This window comes from Aspergillus terreus, genomic scaffold (genome assembly GCF_000149615.1).
Source record: "Aspergillus terreus NIH2624 scaffold_3 genomic scaffold, whole genome shotgun sequence".
Classification (NCBI taxonomy): Eukaryota; Fungi; Ascomycota; class Eurotiomycetes; order Eurotiales; family Aspergillaceae; genus Aspergillus; species Aspergillus terreus.
In genome coordinates, this window is record NT_165926.1 from 1,498,635 (window position 1) to 1,522,753 (window position 24,119).

Sequence of the window (24,119 nt, forward strand, 5' to 3'; positions counted from 1 at the left end):
CAGTATTACCTACCGAAGGGTATTTGGTCAAGTGACGGGCAACAAATTGACATCGTAGTTACGGAATCCTTCCCTACAACCTATTCCCTCGAATTTTCTCCTCTACTCTTCGCTTCACTCGTCTCCTCCATTCTCATTTACTCAAATAACAATGCGCTTCTCAATGTTCAGCATTTCGCACCACATCAGCAAACAGGACCAGATTCACCAGATGGAGAGGGAATTCACCAAGCATTCGATGGAGAGGCTGAGCCTCCCTAACATCACTGATGAAAGCGGTCCGGCTCTTCTCCGCATGTTTCGTGGACTGGGACTTTCCCCCAGCTCAGATGCCGAAGAAAAGAAAGTGTGGAAACTTGACGATGAGAGTATGAGCATTCAGATGCCCGAACATTTTGGTTTGTTTCCACCAGAAAATTCAAGCACAGATCCCCAAGCTAACCATCTTCAGAGCGATACATGAGCGATATCGCCCTCATATTCTCCACCGAAGACAACAAGCTGGGCGCTATTCGACCCAGAACAGACTGGATTCTGGTGGCGACGACGGCTATCGTGAGGAAGAAGAAGGGCCAACTTTACCCTGATGCATCCCCGCCCAGTCATCAGGTTTACAAAGCCCCATACTACCATTTCAACACCACCATCCCTGCTGGATCTGAGCTGGCGATGGAGTACTCGGTCGACTACATCCTGTGGTATGGGGCGCGTGGAGATTGGGACACAAACCTGGTGGTCGTTCGGAGCAGCAGTCTACTGGATGGCGAATGCTGGGCCGCCCTTCCGAGCATGTCAGTCGTTTATGCTGGCCGCAAAGCGAAGAAATATAAGGGTGGTGTCTATGGGATCTGTACCGACAGCTACACTTGGACGTTCTTGCACCTCAGCGACAAAGGCCGCGTGAGTTTATCTTTGAAGGACGTGCGATGGAGTATACTGACATGGTGAAATAGGTGTCCAAACGCTGTCTGTCATGGGGTGATAACAAACAGGAGGTCATCGGGCAACTGTACAAGATTATCGGACAGGCCTTTGGCCTCCACAGGGAGCGAGAGAATGACCCCGCGGCTCAGCAGCGGATGAGGCATGAATCCTTGCACGGCTGGGGTGGGGATGAGAGCTCTGACGATGATTGTCGTGATGATAGTGATGAAGACGCTTGGCCTTGGTGACAACAATGCAGAATCCTAGAGAGAAGTAGGCCATCCCGGAGCGGTGTCCTATATATTGGATTTTTATCGAAAAGTCTTATGTCTATTGAACCCAGAGTGGTTTTCTTGTTATTCCGAAGCAGGCGAGGCGTTCAATGAACATATCCACACGCTTCTTCCCGACTGGTTGATTGCGTATGATCCTACACTGAGTAAAACACTGGCCGGTTTGATGCTTGGAATGGCGTCAAGCAGTCAAACTGTCGAATGCGTTCACCGCCTGACATTTCATTTGAAAGGGTGCTGAAACACAATCTTCCCAAAGCCTCTCTTTCCATCCGCCACCTTGTATATCTCTTCCAACGCTTCTTCCGCTTTGACTTCGAGGGTCTCCACCGCTGGAAGCTTGAACGCCTTGCCATAGTTATCCACCGCCCAATTAAGAGCCTTCCAAGCGTTCCAATGATCTGCCGGTCTGGCAGGGATGCTGATCGGCTGTGGCACACCGGGTGGCTGGATCGAAAAGGGGTTGTTGGTTGTGGCCAGGGGCATTCGGAATCTCCGATCATCCCGCAACACCACAGAAACGAGTACGGCCGAACTATCAACGCATTGGGCAACCATATCGGCGGAGGACGGATCGCCCAGCGAGCCAACCGCGTCGAATGCATGGGTGATAGGTCCTTGACCGAGCGTTTCCACGACAGACTGAATGTCGGCTACGACACTTGGAGAGGAGTAGTCGAAAGCATGACTTGCACCAAAGCTTCTGAGAAGAGCGTGACGAGACGGGGAAGCAGTAACCAATATGTTTGTGCAGCCGCTTGCCCGCGCGAGTTGCACGGCACAAATGCCCACGGACGAGGAAGCGCCCCAGATGAGAAGAGGGGCGGAAAAGCTTCCGGGGCTGGTGGGCAGGGGAAATTTGAACAGATTGTGCACAACGTCTGCAGCAGTCATGGCGACCACTGTAAGCGCCGCTGCGTCGGCTTCTGGGAGATGCGGCGGAACTTTGAACGCCATATCCTCAGGCACCGCCAGGACATCTTGGTGAGCGCCATATCGGGTCGGACGTCCCAACCCCGATGGTGTATAGCCTGCGACGATATCTCCTGGACTGAACTTGGAGGAAGGAGGAGCCGAAAGAACACGGCCCGAAAAGTCGTATCCGATGACGGTTGGCTGGATACCAAGATGAGCCGAATGTTTAACGTCTGCTGGGTTGACTCCAGAGTAATGAGTCTCGATCAACAGTTCATTCGGCTGGATATTGTGCGGGGGAATGTCGTCTCGTACGGAGAATTCCCCATCGTCATTGACGTAGAGGGCGCGGTTTGAGTTCGACATTGTAGTAGATACTGAAATTCTCGAGCTTGTTCAATTGGACAGAAACCCCTGTAGTGAATGGCAGGGGGAGACAAAACACTGCATTATGTATGAACCTTCCCTCGGAAAAGTTCCGGACACCGCATGCTCGCAATAGCTTAGAAAAGTACGTAGACTTCGAATTCCGCAAATGAAAACACTCAAGGCATGAAGTCGGGTTAAGATGGTTGATATGTAAGCGGAGATCCGGCGATCCCAACTCCCCGAGTTCCGGCCTACTGTAGATCTCAGCGTGCAACACGCGTCAAGCTCCCCACGGCGATGGGCGTTGTATACCTACAAGGCCATTATTTTTATGGTTGCCTGTCTTGATCTGACCGATACCTCACTAGATAGATACCTACTCCGTAGGTATTCACCATCCCTCGGCTTCCAGTCCTGTAGACGGATCGACTTCTATAATATAAGCTTCTTAGACATCTACCCTCCGGAATACTCAAAGATTCAACTATTTCATCTACCAGACTACCATTATTCTATCATGGCGCCATTCAAGGTTGGCTCAGTTGACGTCAAGATGCGCGACGCATCCAGACCGCAAGCTCCTCCAGCCACACCAAGTAGTACAACGCTTCCAGCCGGACACAAGAAACGCCCGGATTGCCGTGCCTTAATGTCTCCCATCATCTTCGACAAGCATCAGATTCTGACGCTTCGAGATGGGACCAAGATCCGCGCGGATATATTCCGCCCTGTAGGAGATGAAACGGTGCCAGCTATTGTCATGTGGGGACCATACGGCAAGTCTGGCACCGGGCTATTGAACCTCCATTCCGCACCACTACGAGCCGGTATACCTGCCAATCGTCTTTCTGGATATGAGGATTTCGAGGGGTGTGTTTCTACCGTTTGAACTAGGGATGGCGAGTCTACTGACCGCGAGAAATCCAGACTTGACCCAGCTGAATGGGTGCCCAGAGGCTATGCAATTGTCAACATTGACCCAAGGGGCGTTGGTGACTCTGAGGGTGATATCCGCTGGTGGGGTACTGGTGAAGGTCAAGACGGCCATGACGCTATCGAGGAGCTCGCCAAGTTGCCTTGGAGTAATGGAAAGATAGGCATGGCCGGGAACTCCTGGCTTGCCATATCGCAGTACTCATCGCGGCTGAGCATCCGCCGCATCTCGCAGCTATTGCCCCGCTGGAAGGTCAATCCGATCTTTTCAGAGAAGACTGCTTCCGTGGGGGTATTCCCTGGACGACATTTGCACGTTCAATTGCCGATATCTTGCCGGGTCGACAACAACAGGAGGACATAAGCGCTATGGTCGATCCCTATACCGTTACCAACGACTACCTGGAAGATAAGCGGGCCGACTTTTCCAAGATTCAAGTTCCTGCCTATATTGGAGCCAGCTATTCGTCCAACATCCACGGTGTGGGCTCTTTGCGTGCGTTTGAGGAGATTCCTCATGAGAACAAATGGTCCTTGTTCCGTTGCATCGAGAGACAGCCATGAGTAGCTAACATGCTAGCAGGCTAGTCCTTCATTCGACTCAAGAATGGTACGATCTATATAGCCAAGACCGCACCCAAGACCGCACCCAAGACCTTGACAAATTTTTTGGTTACTACCTGAAAGATATCAAAAACGACTGGCCACAAACGTCACCAGTCCGTCTAGCGCTACTAAACTTCACGAAGCCGCCCATTGTAAACAAGGAGTTCCCGGATCTCCCCTGGCAGCTGCCATCTGCTGCGTCCAGACAATTGTATCTCGGCCCCGATTGCAAGCTGGCAACGGAGAAACCTCTCCAATCGGGGACATTGCATCTTCAGGCTGACACAACTGACGAGATTGCCTTTACGTTTGACGTCCCTTCCAAGATGGCAATTGTGGGTCCCAGTACCTTGGTTATTCATGTCTCTGCCCCTGATCACGATGATCTGGACATATATACACATATTTTCAAGGCAGACAAAGAGGGGAACATTCTGTCGAACCTCAACATCCCAATACCAGACGGGGTCCCCGCTGAGGAGCAAGCCAAGCTCACTAAGAACAGAGTGTTTCGGTACTGGGGTCCCGATGGGATGTTGCGTGCGTCCCGGCGACATGTCTCTGCTGAAAAGTCAGGAAAGTCCTGGAATACGCTGTCTTACGAGCGCATTGAGAAGGTTCAACCAGGGAAAGTCGTCAAATTGGAGATACAGATATGTCCAGCAGGCATCGTCTTTGGAGCAGGGGAGAAGCTAATCTTGAAGATCAGCGGAGAGAAGCTTGGGGTTCCTCATCTTCCACACTTGCCGAAAGAACCGAACCAGAATCGCGGGAAACACATTCTACATGTTGGTGGGCAGTGGGAAAGCTGTTTGCAATTTTTTACCACGGACATATAGCCGACTGGTCTGGGCGTTGTTTGACTAATCGCGGAGAGTATCATACTACTCTACTCGTCCGGCAATTGATTCCTTGGGATGCAGCTTCTGAGCAATGTAGGCGCATCTAATATCTCCCTATGTCCCAATTTGCTCCTAGAAATGCGTCGAAGAGGAATATTGAACGATCCATGGTGCTGACTTCCGGAGTACCACATGTGCTTAGACCATTGACTTGGATGAGCGCATGTTGACCATGGTCGTCAAGTATTTCAATGGGCGTACATGGCTCTTATGGATTGGTGATATATATTGCGGAAGAACCATGGAACACGTTACATAAGTAGACGGTGGCTTTGTCTCTACCTTACGTCTCAAATGATAGTGGAAGAACTTAATCACTTCTTCAATGCCCTCACTGACCGCTATAGTAAATGACCCGACTGATATATTAGGAAGATTCAAGTCCGTCGAATAACTCTAGCATAGTGGATGATAAGTTCGAAAGCACGCGGTGTATTTGATATGTGTTCTATAAGATGTAATTTATTCCAAAATGACTAAACTAGTACCTATCTACTGCTAGAATCTTGTTTTTTTATATGTTCAAAATGTGATTCATTGGCAAGGAGGTATACAAGCCTCTCTGACAATGCATATCTACTTACGTAATCCATGTTTAATGCATAACTAGTACCTGCAGGGGATCATCCAGAATAGGAAGGCGGCGGGATCTTATCAACTCTCGATAAAAAAATCACCGCCGATGATCTTCTGAACCTCAAGAATGCCAACCAGCTGCCACCCCTAACCATGACCTCGACCGACGACCCCGTCATCGCCTCCTACGACGTTTACCTCACAGACTCGGAAATCTCCCGCTACGTGCTCCAATACCTCGACCGCGATCCCAATTACCCCTACGATGACCGCCACGGCCAGAGGCCCACGTCCTTCCGCCTCAAACCCCGGACCGGCCTGGTAGAGGTCGACGTCCCCATCAACACTCGCGTCAACTACGATGTCGAAAAGGGTCTCCGCTACGGTGATGCCATGCGGAAATCCCGCAGCGCGCGGGAGGGCGGTTCCTATGGCATGGCCGGCGGGTTTACGGCGGGCGGCAGCGGTAGTGGGGCGAAAGTGAAGGCCGAAGCTGATGTTGAGATGGGAGGCACCGGGGAGGCCGCGTCGCTGTTGCGCGTGCAGACTCTTGGTGGTCGGATTAAGAGTCCCGAGGAGGGCGATCCCGTCTATATGCTGGCTGCTTTTCGGGGGAGTGAGTGATTCTCTATCTCGTGGTTTGTGTGGCCGTGGCTAACGGGGATAGAAAACCTGCATCTTTCGCCCGTGTCGGCGGTCGTACAGTTGCATCCGCAACTGCACCATCTGGACGCCGTGGACGAGCTGCCCAAGGCCCGCGGCGGCAAGGCGCGCAAGGAGGGCATGGAGGATGATCGAGGCGAACCGGAGGCGCGCGCGATTGATGTCAAGATCAAGGCCGCGGAGGACAATGAGGCAGCCATGGTTGCGGGCAATCTGGATCTGCTGAAGAAGATGCAGGAGGAGAAGTGGGGAAAGTATGAATGGGTGGATGCGGAGGTGCGTTCTTCCCTTGTCTTTTCTGCTCTTGCTCCACTGACCGTAATTTTTGTACAGACGGAAGAGTCCTGGCAAGTTTATGAAAGCTACATGATGCACCAGGAGCTGGAGGAACTCCCGCAGCTGCAGTCGGCGATCAATAGTGAGGATTATCTGGACAAGATGAGCGCGCCGCGGATTGACCCTGCCCATCCGGAGATGACGGGATGGGCGATGAAGCAAAATCGGAAAAAGCAAGGAGGGAAGGAATCTTCTAGGGAAAATGCGGAGGGTTCATCATGAAAGAAAACTTGCATCTGAACTTCATACGAGTTGTTATAGAAGTTATGCGTATCATGACAATTAATGATCTGTACCATCATAGCAACAGAGGCGTAAAAGCACATCTTTTGACAAAACACCTTCCGATCCATATAATTTTCCGTTTTCAACTACTCTCGTCTTCTAAACGAACTAGATGCCGCATTTTTATAGAGCATTGGGAAATCAGGGGTCATGTGATTTCACGTGCCGCTTTCCCCGATTGGGAAGCAGTATTTTCCATCGGGGCCGATCGCCTCCGTCTTTTTCTCTCCTTCTCAGCTTCAATCGATTTCTCGCCTCTTTGAGATTTCTCTCTTTCTCTTCTTGTTAATTTGAGCGGAGGATTATTGGACGGCTTGTCAGTTCGGATCTGCTGGCTTTCCGTCTGAGACTGTGTTTTTTTCTTCGCCATCCCGATACCATTTGCGCCATTCTGTCGCCGATGGTCTCGTTCCTGTTGTGCTCTTATCGATCATAACTTCTTCCCTTCTTTTCTCTTCTTTTCTTGTATTTGTTTGATTTAATTTCTGTTATTTCAGCGATATCTTCAGCCATGTTGTCTCGTGTCGCTCGTCCGAAAAATGTCGTCCATCTGCGACTCTTATCCGGCCGTCGGGCGTTGTGTCCATCATTGGCCACGCTACGCCTTCACTCTCACGCCAGTCGACCGACATCTCTAGCAAATTCTCCAACGACAGTCACTCACGAGCGTCGGCGCCGTCCTTCCTTCCAATCCAACCGCAACCTCGCCACCGCCGCAGATCAATCCGCCATCGAACAATCCCCCTATTCGCCCTTCGAAAACTCTTCCTACCCTGTCGGCAGATCATACGAGCAATTGTCATCGCTCTTCCCGCCGCTGGCACAGGACTTTGACCCGTCGTCATTGATTATCGTGGATGATGCGTTGCAGACGAAACCGCGCGTGCTGCGGAAGGTCAAGGGCATCGGTGGCGACGAAGATGAGATGATGGCAAACCTCGACGTCTCCCTGAAGGTCGGCCGGTTTGACCGCGCCGCCAGCCTGGTCACTCGTCTCGGGGAATACTACCCCGTCGGCTCGCCGGAATATCTGGCCCTGCATAATCGGTATCTCGAGGCGATGGTCTCTCATATGATTGTTACCCGCCAACACAACATGGTCCTGCCGCTGCAGCGGTGGTTCGAGGTCGATATGCCGGCTGGTGGAGTCCAGGCGGATGCGACGACATTTGCTATCATGATCCGCATGGCGCTCCGCATGTTCCACGGTGGCAAGCGGGACCGGTCAGTTCGGAGATACTGGGAATTTGCGAAGAAGGCTTCTGTCGAGGAGGAGGTTTTGGCAGTCCCAGTATTGTCGGAATTGGAGCTGGGTGAACTTTCCGAGGTAAGATTCCATCTTCTACTCCGCTTGTGAAACTTTGGGGTTGCTGATACTCATTCTGCTAGATCTGCTCTTCGGACCTCCGACGAGTCGCGATTGGGAGCATCCATGCCGATACCAACGAATTGAACCCGACTCCTGAGAACGACGTAGTTGCTGCAATCCGGCCCGTTGATCAGAAGGGTCTGGGCCTTTCTTCGCTACAGGAATCCCTCGAGCTTTTCACGAAAGGCTCCGACATCGCTGTTCCGTCCAACCCTGCCTATACGAAAGAGGAAAACATGGACCTCTACAACCAACTCAGACAACAGCAACTCGAGGCGAACTCCATCCGGTCGTCCCTGGAGCGCTGGCGTCAGGAATTCAACGACAGACAGAAATCGGGCATCGATGCGACCGCTGGCGGGAAGCGTTTGGGCTCCATTATGAACCAGTGGCACAGTGATCTCGTTTCTCGGATTCAGGAGGAACTCAAGCTGATCGAGGAAGCCGAGTCCAACCCTGTGCGCACATTCGAACAGAAGGAACGCTGCGAATACGGCGTGTTCTTGCGCAGTCTCGATCCGGAGCGGCTCGCAGCTCTCACAATCCTGGCGGTGATCTCTACATTTAGCCGCGGTGGTATGGAAAAAAGCATTAAGGTTTCAGCGATCGTCACGACGATCGGAAAGGAACTACAGGACGAGTTGATCGCCGAGAAGACGCTGCAGAAACAATCTGGGGCAGATGCTCGCCGGGTGAAGGCTGTTAAGGAGATGCTGGCGGGCCGCAAGCAAAAGGACGGTCGAGCGCGGTGGCAGAACATCGTTCGCAGCCTGGAGCAGGAGGATCCCACGGTCGTCTGGCCGCCCCGTGTCAAGGCTAAAATCGGGGCCGTCCTGATGAGTCTGCTGTTTGAGGTTGGAAAGGCTCCTGTGGCCATGCAGCACTCGCAATCCAAAAAGCAAGAAGTCACGATGCAGCCCGCCTTCCAGCATTCTTACCAGATCTCGTGGGGAAGAAAAGGTGGATATATTCATCTTCACCCGGAAATCGTCAAAATCATCACCAAGGAGCCCACCGCAGATTTACTCGGCCGCCATTTGCCCATGATCTGCAAACCCAAGCCTTGGGGCGGAATGAAAGACGGAGGCTACTTCCTCTACCAGAACAACATCGTGCGCTCTACTCCGGGCGAGACGTTACAGCCATCCTATATGAAGGCTGCCCTACAGAATGACGGACTGAAGCAGATCCGGGAAGGCCTGGATATTCTGGGGAGCACGGGGTGGACAATCAACCGGGACGTCTTCGATGTGATGCTCGAGGCGTGGAACTTGGGCGAACCGATTGCCAACCTCTCCCCTCTGGAGCCTGACTTGCCTCATCCCCCGCGACCGGCGCCTGAAGAGGGCTACGAAGCGGAGAAGAAGTGGGACAATGCGATGCGTGATATTGAGAACCGCCGTGCAGGTATGCACTCCAACCGATGCTTCCAGAATTTCCAGATGGAAGTCGCACGAGCCTATCGAAACGAGACGTTTTACCTTCCTCACAACATGGACTTCCGTGGGCGTGCATATCCCCTTCCACCCTACCTGAACCAGATGGGTGCAGACAACGCGCGGGGTCTTCTCCTATTTAGTGAAGCCAAGCCGCTTGGCACCACCGGTCTGAAATGGTTGAAGATTCAGATTGCCAACTTGGCGGGTTTCGACAAGGCTAGTCTTTCGGAGCGCGAGAAATTCGCCGACGACCACCTGGACGACATCCTCGACTCCGCTAACAAGGGTCTGCATGGCCGACGATGGTGGCTCAATGCCGAGGATCCATGGCAGTGCCTGGCTGCCTGCTGCGAGCTGCGCAACGCCCTGCAGTATCAGAACCCCGCAGAATACCCCTCCCGCTTGCCGATCCATCAAGACGGCTCCTGTAACGGTTTGCAGCACTATGCAGCACTTGGTGGCGATAGTATCGGTGCGCAGCAAGTCAATCTGGAGCCGTCCGACCGCCCGTCCGATGTGTATACTGGTGTCGCCGAATTCGTCAAGGCCGCGGTCGCGCGCGAAGCGGCACGGGGTGACCCCGTGGCCAAGTTCCTTGATGGACGAATCACACGAAAGATTGTCAAGCAGACGGTCATGACCAACGTCTATGGTGTGACATTTATGGGAGCTATGAAGCAAGTGCGCAAGCAACTGGTCGACCATTATCCGGACTTGTCTGCCGAACAGAAGCAGACTGGTGCGTTGTACATCGCCCGCAAGATCTTCGAGGCTCTGGGCACGATGTTCAACGGCGCCCACGAGATTCAGTACTGGCTTGGGGATTGTGCCAGTCGCATCACGCAATCCCTGTCTCCAGAGCAAATCGAGGAGGTAGCCAAAGAGGTCCTGACGCCGACGAAATCGACGACTGGGTCGAAGGGGAAACTCAAGGATCCCTCAGAGAAGTTCCGTTCTACGGTGATTTGGACGACTCCGTTGGGGATGCCGGTCGTGCAGCCCTACCGGACGCGCAAGGCTCGGCGGATCCACACGACCCTCCAGGATCTAAGCATTGTGGATATGAGTTCGGAGGACCCCGTGTCGAAGCGCAAGCAGCTCCAGGCGTTCCCGCCGAATTTCATCCACTCACTCGACGCGACGCACATGATCATGTCGGCGACGGCATGCCACCGCGCGGGACTGAGCTTCTCTGCGGTGCACGATTCCTTCTGGACGCACGCCTGCGACGTGGACAAGATGAGCCACATCCTGCGAGAGGCGTTCGTCCGGATGCATTCGGACGATGTGGTGAAGCGCCTGGCGGCGGAGTTCGATGTTCGGTACGGGCAGAACCTGTTCCTGGCCAAGGTGGACGTGACGAGCAAACTCGGCAAGGCCATCCGGACTCACCGCCGGCGGGCGAACCAGAAGTCGGCCAAGGTGCAAGAATTGCTGGACGAGTACAAGCGGCAGAAGCTTCTCAAGTCAGACGACCCGGAGCTGCAGGCGCAGGGACGGGCGATGGTGACGGCGGCCAGCATTTTTGAGGAAATGGGCGGCAGTGACCGAGACCTGGCGATCTCTAGCTCGCTGGGCGAGACGGCCGTGGGTCATGTCCCCGAGGACTTGGCGACCGCGGAGCGGAAACCGACGGGAGGCATGGAGACGGATACATCGGATCCAGCCCTGGAGAGTCTGCTGACGGATTTCAACGATGAGCTCGGCTCGAAGGCAAACCCGGTCGAGTACGCTAGTGAGGCGGAACACGAGGAGGGAGAAGTGGCGGTGGAGCCGAAGCAGCAGCAGCAGAAGAAGCGCAAGACCACGGCCATCCACACCTGGCTGTGGTTGCCGCTTCGGTTCCGGGAAGTACCCCGCAAAGGGGCCTGGGATCTGACACGCATTCGTGACAGTAAATATTTCTTTTCGTGAGCGCGATCCCGGATTGGGGAGACCCTGTTTGCCTGGGGACGGACGGATGGATGAAGGGACGGTCGCATTAGGGTGGCGTTGGGATGGGATTTGCCGACTTCCAGCCATGGACAGGCCGTAAGATTAGACAGGGGGATCGACTGTTTCTGGACTGGGATGGTTTGATGAGTTGGAGTTTGGGCGATGGGGTGCATTGGATCCCTGTCTCCCCCGCTTGTTTTATGTACTTTTTTTCATTTCTTTCCCATTTTCTGAGAAGTGGGAGATGTATATTAATGTACGATATGTATATAACGACTAATATGCTCCAGATGATACCTATCGATCCGACAGAGGATGATCTTGATATACTCCTAACCTCGAGGTCCCTTACCACGTGTACTCCGTACGGTATTTTCCCTGAACGTGGGGAAAGTCTGGGACTCTGGGGTAATTTAGGCAGAATCCGAGGCCTGCTGCTGCCGGAATCATGAGGCCACGAGCGTGCGACACCCTGTCTTAACTATCCGAGCGCACTAGTTTAGTTGGTGCGTTTTCTCCGTTCTCCGTATATTAGCGTTATTATTCTGTATTATTATTATTATTATTATTGATTTATTTATTATGTCCTCCGTATATTATATTCCCTTTTCGCGATCGTTCTAGTCGTCTTCAGGGACTGTCGGTACTTGACCGCTGCTGGGATCCGAAAGGATCCTCTCTCCCATTTCATTCCTCATTCATTGTCATTCCTCCTTATATTCTCTTTTTTATAATATCCAATACTTACAGTAATATTCTCTTAATCAGATCTTAATCATACATACAATACACCTAATACCCACTTGCCACACGATGACTACTCCGACACCCAGGATACATGTCTAGTCCTCTCGCTAAGCCCACCTAGGCAGTGTCTCCTCGTTTTCTGTCCCAGTCTTTCCCCCATCTTTCTGGGGCGATTTTTGCACCGGCACCGAATCTGGCCACTTCCATTCGCTCCCCACCGACCCAGACTTCTTCTTCTTCTTCTTCCTCTTCCTGTTCCTCTCTTCCTCTCTCTCTTCGCTTCTCCTCTCTTCCTCTTTTCCCTTCTCTCCGCTTCTCTTCTCCTCTCCTCTTGACCCTCTCTACCTACCTAACCCTCCCCCCTCGCCCTACTCCGATCCCCCGATCCCCCGCCCCTAACCCACTGGGGCCGTACGGCCCTTCCCTTTCCCCACTACCTCTGCTGAGTTCAGAGTCACCCTCTATGTCGCCTTAGACTACTCCCATTTCCCTCCCCCGTGAGGATGTCGACGACCTCTCTACAGCCCTTCGCTCCCTCCTTCTCCCCATTCCCTTCTACGCAGTCGCTCGGCATGGCCCCGTCCCAGACCATCGGTCTGGATACCCTCGCCGAGGGCTCTCAATACTCTCTCGAACAACTGCAGCTGTCGCGCGAAGCTGGGAATGACGCCGCCACCGCCACCTCCTCCACGTCTCTACGATCTTCCTCATTCTCCAAATCTACCGATCAATCCGTCTCCAATCCGTCGGGAAATCATCATTCCAATAATGGCCCGCCTTCCGACTTTAAATCCTCCCAGCGCGATCCCTTGGCGGAGGCGCGTTCCGCCATCCGCAAAAATTCAACCTCGGCCCCCGTCCGTCGACGGATCAGTCGGGCCTGCGATCAGTGTAATCAACTGCGAACCAAATGCGACGGGCAACACCCGTGCGCTCATTGTATCGGTATGTCTCTTGTCTCCGCTCGGAGCACGTCTGTGACTCATCTTGCTCACCCGGTGTGCCAGAATTCGGCCTCACCTGTGAATATGCGCGCGAGCGCAAGAAGCGTGGGAAAGCATCCAAGAAAGATCTAGCTGCAGCCGCTGCGGCGGCGGCTGCAGCAGGCTCGACATCGTCCAGTACAGCCAACGACGGCGGCCCGATGCTGACCAAAGGACATTCCCCGTCGGATGGGCGCTCGTCGCACGAGATCAACGGCCGGTACGACCCAGCGTTCGACGCCGCACGCACCCTGACGAATTCTGCCCAGTCCCAGCTGCAGTCACATGCAGATGTCCCCGGCATGGTGGGGATGCAGAATTCTCAGCAGCCTCATTCGCAACCACCCTTGGGGGCCGCTCTGGATGCGCTACATTTGAATCACTTCAGTGCGCTCAACGAGTCCAATCGGCCCCAAATGTCGGTTCCCGATCTTCGGACGCTGCAGATGCTGCACCCTTCGGGCACGAATCCCCGTTCTCCCTCGGCCGTTTTGCCGTCGCAAGGCCTGAATTCGTACAACGAAACTGCGTATTCGCTGATGAACCCGCAAGAGTCGAACCCCGCCTCGATGAACCACTTCCGACTAGGGAGCTCGGCGGAGAACCAGCCGCCCTCGTTCTTGGGATTGTCGCCCCCCGCCCAGTCCCCGGGCTGGCTTCCGCTGCCTTCGCCGTCCCCCGCGAATTTCCCCTCATTCAGCATGAACCCGTACCCCAGCACGCTCCGTTACCCCGTCTTGCAGCCCGTCTTACCGCACATTGCCTCCATTATTCCCCAGTCGCTGGCGTGCGATTTACTGGATGTCTACTTTACCAGCTTTTCTCCGTCGCATCTGTCGCCGTTGTCGCCGTACGTCGTCGCCTATATCTTCCGCAAACAATCCTTCCTCCACCCGACCAAACCGCGAGTGTGTAGTCCGGGGCTCTTGGCGAGTATGCTCTGGGTCGCGGCGCAGACCAGCGATGCCGCGTTCTTGACCTCTCCCCCGTCGGCTCGCGGCCGAGTCTGTCAGAAATTACTCGAGTTGACCATTGGGCTGCTTCGGCCGTTGATCCATGGACCAGCGCCTGGAGAGACCTCTCCGAACTACGCGGCGAATATGGTCATCAACGGCGTTGCGCTGGGTGGCTTTGGCGTCTCCATGGACCAGCTAGGGGCCCAGAGTACCGCGACGGGGGCAGTTGATGACGTTGCGACCTACGTGCATTTGGCCACGGTCGTCTCCGCCAGTGAATACAAGGCCGCCAGTATCCGCTGGTGGACCGCCGCGTGGTCCCTAGCCCGTGAGCTCAAGCTGGGCCGCGAACTCCCACCCAATACCAACACTGCGCGTCAGGATGGCGACCGGGACGCAGACTCAGACGTGGACATGTCGAAACGGAATCTGCCGTCGCTCGTGACCTCGGTAGGTCATGGCTCTGGGACTCCCCTCAATGTCACCGAGGAGGAACGGGAGGAGCGGCGGCGTCTCTGGTGGTTGCTCTACGCGACGGACCGGCATCTGGCACTCTGCTACAACCAGCCTCTGCGCTTACTAGACAAAGAGTGTGAAGGACTGTTGCAGCCGATGAATGACGATCTATGGCAGGCAGGTGATTTTGGGGCGGTTGGCTATCGCCAGGTCGGCCCCCCAATTGAATGCTCCGGCCACAGCATGTTTGGGTACTTCCTGCCCCTGATGACGATCCTGGGCGGCATCGTAGATCTGCAGCAGGCCAAAGAGCATCCCCGATTCGGTATCGCCTTTCGAAACAGCAGCGAGTGGGAGCACCAAGTCCTGGAGCTCACCCGACAGCTGGAGACGTACGGCCAGAGCCTGAAGGAATTTGAATCCCGTTACACGAGTAGTCTGGCCTTGGGGGCGGCGGACAATGAGACTATAGTGGATGGCGGACATCTGGATCATGTGAGCCCGTCGGGTCGGTCCAGCAGCACCGTCGGGTCTCGCATCAATGAGTCTATCGTGCACACCAAAATGGTGGTGGCCTACGGAACCCATATCATGCACGTTCTTCATATCCTGTTGGCGGGCAAATGGGACCCGATCAACCTCCTCGAGGACCAGGATTTGTGGATCTCGTCGGAATCTTTCATCACCGCGATGGGCCATGCGGTGGGCGCGGCGGACGCGGCTGCTGATATCCTCGAATACGATCCCGACCTCAGCTTCATGCCATTCTTCTTCGGAATCTACCTGCTCCAGGGTAGTTTCTTGCTGCTCCTAGCTGCCGACAAGCTCCAGGGCGACGCCAGCCCGAGCGTGGTTCGCGCCTGTGAGACGATTGTCCGTGCCCACGAGGCGTGCGTGGTCACCCTCAACACCGAGTACCAGGTACGTTCCCATTCGCAAGGCTATGCACCTCGCTTATACTGATATCATGCAGAGAACATTCCGCAAGGTCATGCGTTCAGCTCTCGCGCAGGTTCGCGGGCGCATGCCCGAGGACTTTGGCGAACAGCAGCAACGACGACGCGAAGTGCTGGCACTCTACCGCTGGACCGGTGATGGCAGCGGTCTTGCATTATGAGCGGATTCGAACGATGTGATGTGATCTACGATGGGGTCAGGAGTTTGTGGTGGAATGGAATGGAATGGAACGGTTCGATTTCTTTTGGTTCATTAATTGCTGTTGATATTTCCTTCGCGTCCGTCCGCCGTCAGTTCGCTGGGACGTTGAGTGATTCCGTTCGTATATACCTATGATACCTGTACACTACGCGCATACCCTGTATACGAGTTGTCGATAATTTATTTACCTCACTTACGAGTACCTTAGACCTACCTATGGAGTATATACTTGCTGCTGCCAATCGTAGACACGGGATTAATATTGGGGAGGACGATGACGCCATGCTGAGATAAGCGTTATCGCGATAAGCCTTTAATCCCTCGGTAAACCTCCTCCTACAGTTCCCACTTTTGTATACCATTCTAGCCCACTACATACGCAAAATGACACCCCTCAAACTACCACGACTCCTCTCAGCGGCTCGACCGCGACTTCATCCGCCGCCGCATTTTCAATCCCCATCCCCCACCACAAAACGCTTCCTCGGCATCCCACCCGCCTTCCTACTAGACGACTACATCCCGCGCTACCAGCTGCTCTCCTCCGTCGACGCGGCGAAGAAACGCTCCCGCGCCTATGCCCATTTGTCGAACTGCAACCTCTGCCCCCGCCGCTGCGGAGTTAACCGCTTCGAGGAAACAGGCGTGTGTCTGATCGGCGCCGAAACCGCAAAAGTGAATGTTATCGCGCCGCATCGCGGCGAGGAGCCCTGCATCCAGGGTTTCCACGGGAGCGGCTCGGTATTTTTCTCCGGGTGCAATTTGCGCTGTGTGTTTTGCCAAAATCATGTAGCTTCCCCATCCGTTCCCCTCTCCGAGAAAAAAGACAGGGTGCTGACGAACGCAGGACATCTCGCACCAGCGCAACGGCTTCGACCTCACGCCGGAGGAGCTAGCAGACTGGTACCTGAAGCTGCAGACAGTCGGCAACGTGCACAACATCAACCTGGTGACGCCGGAGCACGTCGTGCCGCAGGTGGCGCTGTCGATCCTGGCGGCGCGCGACATGGGGCTCAAGATCCCGATCGTGTACAACACGTCGTCGTACGATTCGCTCGACTCGCTGGAGCTCCTCGACGGGCTGGTCGACATCTACCTGGCTGATTTCAAGGTGTGGACGCCCGCCGCGTCGCGCCGGTTGCTCAAGGCGGACGACTACGCCGAGACGGCGCGCGAGAGCGTCGCGGCCATGCATGCGCAGGTCGGCGATTTGTGCTTTACATCGGATGGGATCGCAAAGAAGGGCGTGTTGTTGCGACATCTGGTTATGCCCGGGAAGGAGGACGAGGGGCGCGAGATTATGCGCTGGCTGGCGGAGAATGTCTCGCGCGATCTGTATGTGCATATCATGGAGCAGTATCATCCTGATGCGCATGTTGGGAAGAAGAAGCGCGGTGCGAAGGAGGGAGACGGTGAGACGGTGCGCTATGCGGATATCAATCGCGCTGTGAATGATCGGGAGTTGGGGTCGGTCAAGGAGGCCGCCGTGCAGGCTGGCTTGTGGAGGTTTTGTGAGCCCAACGAAGGCATGTTTCATTTGTAGCGATACCCATGTATAGATATTATGTTGTGTTGTTGGATAGAAGGGCCCGTATGGGGTGCATTTCACCTGACTTGATGATAGTCTGCGACAGGGCAACACCCACAATGATTCCTGTCTTTCCCATTGCAATGCGCCAAGTCACCTTCACCCAGTACTCAACCGCGATGCTTCCAACCACGAGAAACTAGTGAACTTCTCTCACCCCTTGCAGATCCATCTAGCGCAGCACACCAATGCATCTGTTACAATGCAAGCCTGGTCTCAGGTCTCAGCCGATGGCTGGCTACGGCGGACGTCTTTGCGGCTGACGGCCCTACGTCGCATGTCTTCACGCAGCCATCACCATGCGCTTCCCTTCGGAGATGGCAACTCTTGATGTACATGATATTCCAGCAGACTACGAATCCTCATTACAAACGGATTCAGGCTCCGATTGGGACTATCATTCCATCTTGGTTTCAGAGTCAATCCGCAACATAGTGCAGGTGTCGGCTGGAGTCAGTGCTGCGGTCCACCGGTATAATCAGCAAGCCAAGATAGTGGTTGGAGAAGCCAGACTTACAGCTATGCAGATGCAGTTGGTCGAGGCGGTCTTCGGGGAAGTACCTTCCGCCCTGAACAGACGATGACTGGAACTCTTTGTTATGGATATCCTTATGAAATGGCGCATGGATGCCTTGACTCCCATGTTCGAGTGTGTCATTGTTTGTGATATATCACATTGGGAACGTCGTCGGTGATAACGTAAGTGTCCCATGTGCAGGTAGCAAGGGTTCAACCCTTGCAGCCCTGCAGATGAACGTGCAGCTACAGCATGGTCATTGATAAGGCCATTTCCAACCCCCGGCTAACGCTGCAGTAGTGTTAGCCTTCAGCCAATATGCAGGTCACTAACTCATCCCTGCAGATCAGACATGCACATCATAATGCACGTGTAAGACATATTGATCTTTACCCCCATGCTCGCAAGACAACATGGGCAGCTAGGCCTTCGCTTACGAAGGAACAGGGACTTTCGATCCAACCTGCATGCGTATATTCCCAAGGGGTATGCATGCCCGCATAAAGAATGGCGGTCACAGACACATCCTCGTGCGATACGTACATCAAGAACACATATAAAACTGTCGTGCGGGCACCAAACAGGCACTCCATACATGGCAAGATCAACACCGCAAGCATGAATGACAAACCGGCATTCAAGCTCTTCTACTTTACCAACGAGAAGCCATCGGGTAATCCGAAAGAAGTGTTTCGTCGACTTCGTTCTCACAGCAAAACCAAAGACCATCCGCTGTTGCATGCTTTCATTACCGAAGCGACTGCCATTGTTCGGGAGGAGCTCCGCCAGGCGCCGGACAGTTTGCGAAGCCAATTGCCCCCGTTCGAGAACATCCTAGACTTAGCTGAGCTGCTAGATTGGCAACAAGGTGCTTTCCTCGCTATCTTCGAAACCGTGTTCCTATGTTTGTTACAGCTGTCACTTGTCATTGGGTGAGTGTCCCGTAGTCCTGGTCTCGTGCAAGCTAATCAGGAGATAGATACTTTGAGAAATTCCCGAACGAGTTTGCGCTTTCAAAATCGACATCATGCTTTACTGGAGTTGGTCCTGGCTTGTTGGCAGCGGCGGCCGTTGCCGCCTCGCCAACGCTCTCAGATCTCCCAAAGCTTGGCCGGGAGATGATTCGAGTTGCCTTGCGTTTCGGAATGGTGACAGATGAAGTGACACAGAGTATTGAGCCCCGCGAGCCTGGACGGCCAAGCGAGAGTACTGCCGTGATGTTGATAGGCATGCATGAGGAGACGGTCCAAAAGGAGCTGGATGCCTTTAACAAATCCACTGTGAGTATACACCCAGTTCATTGTGCCACGAGGCTAACAAGAGATAGCATAACCCAAGGCCCAGCCATATCTACATCAGTGTCATAGGCGAGGGGAGCATCACAATCAGCGGCCCTCCGTCAAAGCTTCGTAGGGTTTTGAGAGAGTCGGACGTCCTGCGGTGTGCAGGATATAACCAGCTGCCCGTATATGGGGGCCTTGCCCATGCACCGCATCTTTATAATGAGAACTACTGCATCCGAGTGACAAGCTCAATGGACTCTTTAGTGGCGGATAAGGCCATGGGCGATACTCCTCCTTTTCTGTCACCTGGAGATGGATCGCCTTTTCCAGGCAACACCCCACGGCAGCTGTTCCAGTCGGCCGTCAGCGAGATTCTGACAGGGGTCGTCTGCTGGAACAAAGCACTGGAGAGTGCTCTAGATATTATCCAGAACGCATCTACCACGGGGCCCCATCTCTTTGCCCTCAACCCCTGTCGCGAGGTCACCCAGATGGTAAACGCAGGAGCCATGCATCAGCCCAAATGTGACTTCCAAACACACATCATGGGTCACTGGGTATCCAGTGATAGCGTTAGCCCCTCCACCCTTCGCAGAGAAGACTCTCCTATTGCAATTGTAGGCATGTCCTGCCGCTTCCCCGGTGGTGCGGATGACATCGAACGGTTCTGGGAGCTTCTAGAAGACGGTCGTGACGTGCACAAAAAGGTCCCTGCAGATCGCTTCGACGTCGACTTGCATTGCGACCCAACTGGCAAGAGGAAGAATACCAGTCTGACCCCGTTCGGCTGCTTCATCGACCAGCCGGGCCTCTTCGATGCTGGGTTCTTCGACATGTCGCCCCGAGAGGCGGCGAATACTGACCCGATGCATCGACTGGCACTGGTCACCGCGTACGAAGCGCTAGAACAGTCAGGGTTTGTTCTGAACCGAACGCCAGCAACACACTGCAAGCGCGTGGGCACATTCTACGGCCAAGCAAGCGACGACTATCGCGAGGCCAGTAGCGGCCAAAACGTGGATACGTACTACATTACCGGCGGCTGTCGGGCGTTCGCAACGGGGCGGATCAACTACTTCTTCAAATTCAGCGGGCCCAGCTTTAACTGTGATACCGCCTGCTCGTCGGGCTTGGCGAGCATTCAAATGGCCTGTACCTCATTGCTACATGGTGACGCCGATACTGTGGTGGCTGGAGGGCTCAATGTCCTGTGTGACAGCGACGGCTTTACTGGTCTGAGCCGGGGGCATTTCTTGTCCAAGACCGGAGGCTGTAAGACCTTTGACTGCAACGCCGATGGCTACTGCCGCGGAGACGGGGTTGGGTCTGTCGTGATGAAGCGGCTGGACGATGCACAGAGGGACAACGATAATATCCTAGGTGTTATCCTTGCGTCTGCTACAAATCATTCCGCTAATGCCATCTCCATCACCCATCCACACGCCCAAACCCAGGCAGACCTGTTCCGTCACATTCTCACACAGTCCGGGGTAAGTCCTCTGGAAGTGGACTACGTTGAAATGCATGGCACCGGCACCCAGGCCGGCGACGCAGTGGAAATGGAATCCGTCACCTCCGTATTTAGCCCTGGGAGAACCATGAGACCACATCCCCTGCACATTGGGTCTGTCAAGGGGAACGTCGGCCACGGAGAAGCAGCCGCAGGTGTTACGGCCCTAATCAAGACGCTTCTCGCGTTCCAGAAGCAGGCTATCCCCAAGCATGTCGGAATCAAGACGATGCTCAATCCAAAGTTCCCGGACCTTGATCGCCTCAACATCCATATCGCACTGGAGCAGGTGCCTTGGCCACGAAATGATGCCAGAACACGCTACGCTCTGGTCAATAATTTTGGCGCATCAGGAGGAAACACTAGCCTTCTACTCCAAGAGCCCCCGGTACAAGCAGAGCCCGACACAGACCCTCGGACTGCTCATGTTGTCGCCGTTACGGCGAAGAGCAAAGTGTCTTTACGGGGAAATTTGGAGAGACTACTTGCATATCTGGAGTCAAAGCCCGCATCTGTCGACCTGGCGCACCTCTCTTACACCACCATGGCGCGCCGCACCCATTACAATCACCGGATAGTAGTCCACGGCAGTAGTCAGGAAGAGGTGACAAAACGTTTGCGCGAGGCTCTTCCCACGGTAGACATGCATCGTCCGCTGGTGAACTTGGATCCCTCTATGGTCTTCGTCTTTTCAGGACAAGGCGGTTTTTACACTGGTATTGGCTCTCAGCTTTACGAAAGCCATCCGACGTTTCGGACAGAGATTTATCGGCTCGTGGAGATATGCGAGTCCCTCGGGTTCCCATCATTCCTGAGCACGATCACTGGCAACCTCAATGCGCACGAGGTCGAATCCCAGCCTGTCATCACCAACCTGGCTATTGTCTGTGTTGGCATTGCGCTTTGTCGGCTATGGGACACGCTGGGTGTCCGACCCTGCGTGGTCGTAGGCGCCAGCCTGGGGGAATTTGTCGCCCTCTATGCGGCTGGAGTGTTGTCCGCCACAGACGCAATTTACCTGGTTGGTCAACGTGCTCAGCTGCTGCAGGAGCAGTGTACTGCCAATACACATTCCATGCTCGCCGTCCGCGCAAGCGTCGACCAGGTAACGAAGGCCCTTGACGGAAAGCCATATGAGCTGGCCTGCGTGAACGGGACGGACGATGTGACGATCAGCGGTGCAACGGGGATTGTCGCTGAGCTACGCTCTACCCTGGAAGCACATGGGTACAGATGCACCCAGCTCGATATCCCGTACGCCTTCCACTCAGCTCAAATGGACCCGATTCTCGATCAACTTGAGGAGATCGCCGAAGGCGTTACCTTCCATGACCCGAGTATCCCGGTGATCTCGCCAGTGGAGGCAGCTTGTGTGTTTGATGGCAAGTCTCTGGGGCCGTCCTACATTCGCGGCGTGACACGGAGACCCGTCCAGTTTGTCGACGCATTGAAGGCAGCGCAGGACCTGGGCCTGGTGGATGAAATGACCATCTGGGTGGAGATCGGCCCCCGCGCATCCTACAGCCACTTCGTGCGCAGTGTCATGGCCCCCGGGACGGTGACGGTCCCCAGTTTGAAAAAGGGCGAGGATAACTGGCTCACCCTTGCCCGTGGCATGGCCCAGATGTACAGTCTCGGCGTGCCTATCAACTGGCAGGAATGGCATGCCCCGTTCGAATCACAGCTCCGCTTGCTGGAGCTCCCTTCGTATCAATGGAATGCTAAGAATCACTGGATTCCGTATACCGGGAACTGGAGATTGTATAAAGGAGACGTGCCGCCTGCAGTTGTTCCCTCCCCCACCCCGTCCGCACTACGCACATCCCTGGTGCATAGTCTGGTGAAGGAATCGATCAAGGAAAATGAAGGTGAAGTCGTCATCCAGTCTGACATCCTGCAGCCCGAATTCCTGGAAGAGATGAAGGGGCATCTCATGAATGGACATCCGGTAGCAACTATGGTAAGGCTACTCCCCTCGCCCAGCTTCTCATGCACGGTAAACAAGACTGACGTTGCTAGACAATCCATTCGGATATTGCATTTACCATAGCGACGTATCTGTTTTCTCGCTTGCGGCCTCGTACGACCATCCCCGGGATCGATGTGAGAAACATGCATTTCGACCACGGGCTTATAGCACGCAAGGATCGCTCCCAGCCGCAATGCATTCAAGTGCGTGGGGTTGCTGATCTCAAGCAGGACTCCGTGCAGCTCTCATGGTACGAAGTTGACGAAAACAATGAACCAGCGGAAAGCCCCTTCGTAACTGCAGAGGTCGAGTATGGCGATCCAGAAATCTGGCTGCAGGAATGGGCACCCTCTGCGCATTTGGTCACCAGCCGGATTGAGGCCTTGAATCGGATGGCCGACGAAGGCCAAGCGAGCCGGCTGTCCTCCGACATGGCGTATGAACTCTTCAACAACTTAGTCGACTATGCGGATAAGTTCCGGGGCATGCGGACAGTGGTCCTGAACGGCATGGAGGCCGTGGCCAATATCTGTCTCTCAACTGACACGTCCGGCCAGTGGACGGTGCCGCCGCACTACATCGACAGTCTGATTCATCTGGCTGGGTTCATTCTCAACGGAGGCAACGCACTCAACCCACGGAGGGATTTTTACGTCACTGCCAGGCTCGGGTCTCTACGTTTTGCAGAGCCATTGGCCCCTGGCGGTCGGTACGTGTCATATGTGAAGATGTTTCCCGTGCCTGGAGAATCGGGCTTCTATGCCGGCGATGTATACATCCTTCAGAATGACCGAGTCGTGGGTCTGGCTGAGGGCATGGCCTTCCGCACGTTTCGACGTGTGCTTCTGAACAAGTTCTTCAGCCCTCCGGACGCGCAGCCTGCCCTTCTATTAGCACATGAGGCCACCAGCACCCGCACGCACTATCCATCTGGCCGAGAGAGATCCCGAAAGCAGAGCCCGGGAAGCTCGTCCAGTGCGCCAGCCAGTTCACCGGAGCAGTCGCCTTCGCCCAATACCGACTCGTCAGGAGGGCAGGAATCCCGTCCATCTGTGCTGACGCCTGATTCCTCGCGAGAGACGGCAGTGGTAAGACAGGCGATTGCGCTCATCGCGGCAGAGACCGGCGTTGAGGAGTCGGAGCTGACAAACGAGACGGAGTTTGCAAGTATTGGCGTGGATTCTCTGCTTTCGCTTGTTTTGGCAGAGCGGTTTGTTGCGGAGTTGAAGATCAACGTGCGCAGTTCGATGTTTATGGACTGTCCGACCATTGGGGATCTTAAGGAATGGATTGTCAACTATTGCTAGTTAGTTAGATTGAGAGCGACATAATGTGACTGCACATGGTAGCGATAGCTGCATAAGTTCGGTATCAATCCTAGTGCATGTAATTATGCATAGTTGACTA

The 24,119-nt window shown here is 54.4% G+C and overlaps 8 protein-coding genes across 8 annotated transcripts; 7 read left to right on the forward strand and 1 right to left on the reverse strand.

Annotated features, from left to right (window-relative positions):
• Positions 1-295: 295 nt before the first annotated feature.
• Positions 296-1,172, forward strand: ATEG_02427 (uncharacterized protein; the record flags this gene model as incomplete). Its single annotated transcript, XM_001211605.1, has 3 exons — positions 296-398; positions 452-900; positions 954-1,172. The coding sequence occupies 3 exons, from the start codon at positions 296-298 to the stop codon at positions 1,170-1,172; spliced, it is 771 nt and encodes a 256-aa protein (XP_001211605.1).
• A 267-nt stretch (positions 1,173-1,439) lies between these two features.
• Positions 1,440-2,498, reverse strand: ATEG_02428 (zinc-binding alcohol dehydrogenase family protein; the record flags this gene model as incomplete). Its single annotated transcript, XM_001211606.1, has 1 exon — positions 1,440-2,498. One exon carries the CDS (start codon positions 2,496-2,498, stop codon positions 1,440-1,442), a length of 1,059 nt encoding a protein of 352 aa, XP_001211606.1.
• Positions 2,499-3,018: 520 nt separating this feature from the next.
• Positions 3,019-4,879, forward strand: ATEG_02429 (uncharacterized protein; the record flags this gene model as incomplete). The annotated part of the gene is made up of 4 exons (XM_001211607.1): positions 3,019-3,371; positions 3,429-3,493; positions 3,670-3,930; positions 4,023-4,879. 4 exons carry the CDS (start codon positions 3,019-3,021, stop codon positions 4,877-4,879), a joined length of 1,536 nt encoding a protein of 511 aa, XP_001211607.1.
• A 792-nt stretch (positions 4,880-5,671) lies between these two features.
• ATEG_02430 (uncharacterized protein) lies at positions 5,672-6,739 on the forward strand (the record flags this gene model as incomplete). Its single annotated transcript, XM_001211608.1, has 3 exons — positions 5,672-6,134; positions 6,186-6,457; positions 6,515-6,739. The coding sequence occupies 3 exons, from the start codon at positions 5,672-5,674 to the stop codon at positions 6,737-6,739; spliced, it is 960 nt and encodes a 319-aa protein (XP_001211608.1).
• Positions 6,740-7,313: 574 nt separating this feature from the next.
• On the forward strand, positions 7,314-11,524 carry ATEG_02431 (DNA-directed RNA polymerase; the record flags this gene model as incomplete). The annotated part of the gene is made up of 2 exons (XM_001211609.1): positions 7,314-8,129; positions 8,192-11,524. 2 exons carry the CDS (start codon positions 7,314-7,316, stop codon positions 11,522-11,524), a joined length of 4,149 nt encoding a protein of 1,382 aa, XP_001211609.1.
• Positions 11,525-12,864: 1,340 nt separating this feature from the next.
• Positions 12,865-15,650, forward strand: xlnR (putative C6 transcription factor; the record flags this gene model as incomplete). The annotated part of the gene is made up of 2 exons (XM_001211610.1): positions 12,865-13,237; positions 13,300-15,650. The coding sequence occupies 2 exons, from the start codon at positions 12,865-12,867 to the stop codon at positions 15,648-15,650; spliced, it is 2,724 nt and encodes a 907-aa protein (XP_001211610.1).
• Positions 15,651-16,229: 579 nt separating this feature from the next.
• Positions 16,230-17,388, forward strand: ATEG_02433 (putative pyruvate formate lyase activating enzyme; the record flags this gene model as incomplete). The annotated part of the gene is made up of 2 exons (XM_001211611.1): positions 16,230-16,586; positions 16,693-17,388. 2 exons carry the CDS (start codon positions 16,230-16,232, stop codon positions 17,386-17,388), a joined length of 1,053 nt encoding a protein of 350 aa, XP_001211611.1.
• Positions 17,389-18,457: 1,069 nt separating this feature from the next.
• On the forward strand, positions 18,458-24,019 carry encA (non-reducing polyketide synthase encA; the record flags this gene model as incomplete). The annotated part of the gene is made up of 4 exons (XM_001211612.1): positions 18,458-18,882; positions 18,930-19,230; positions 19,278-22,703; positions 22,763-24,019. The coding sequence occupies 4 exons, from the start codon at positions 18,458-18,460 to the stop codon at positions 24,017-24,019; spliced, it is 5,409 nt and encodes a 1,802-aa protein (XP_001211612.1).
• Between the last annotated feature and the right edge of the window lie 100 nt (positions 24,020-24,119).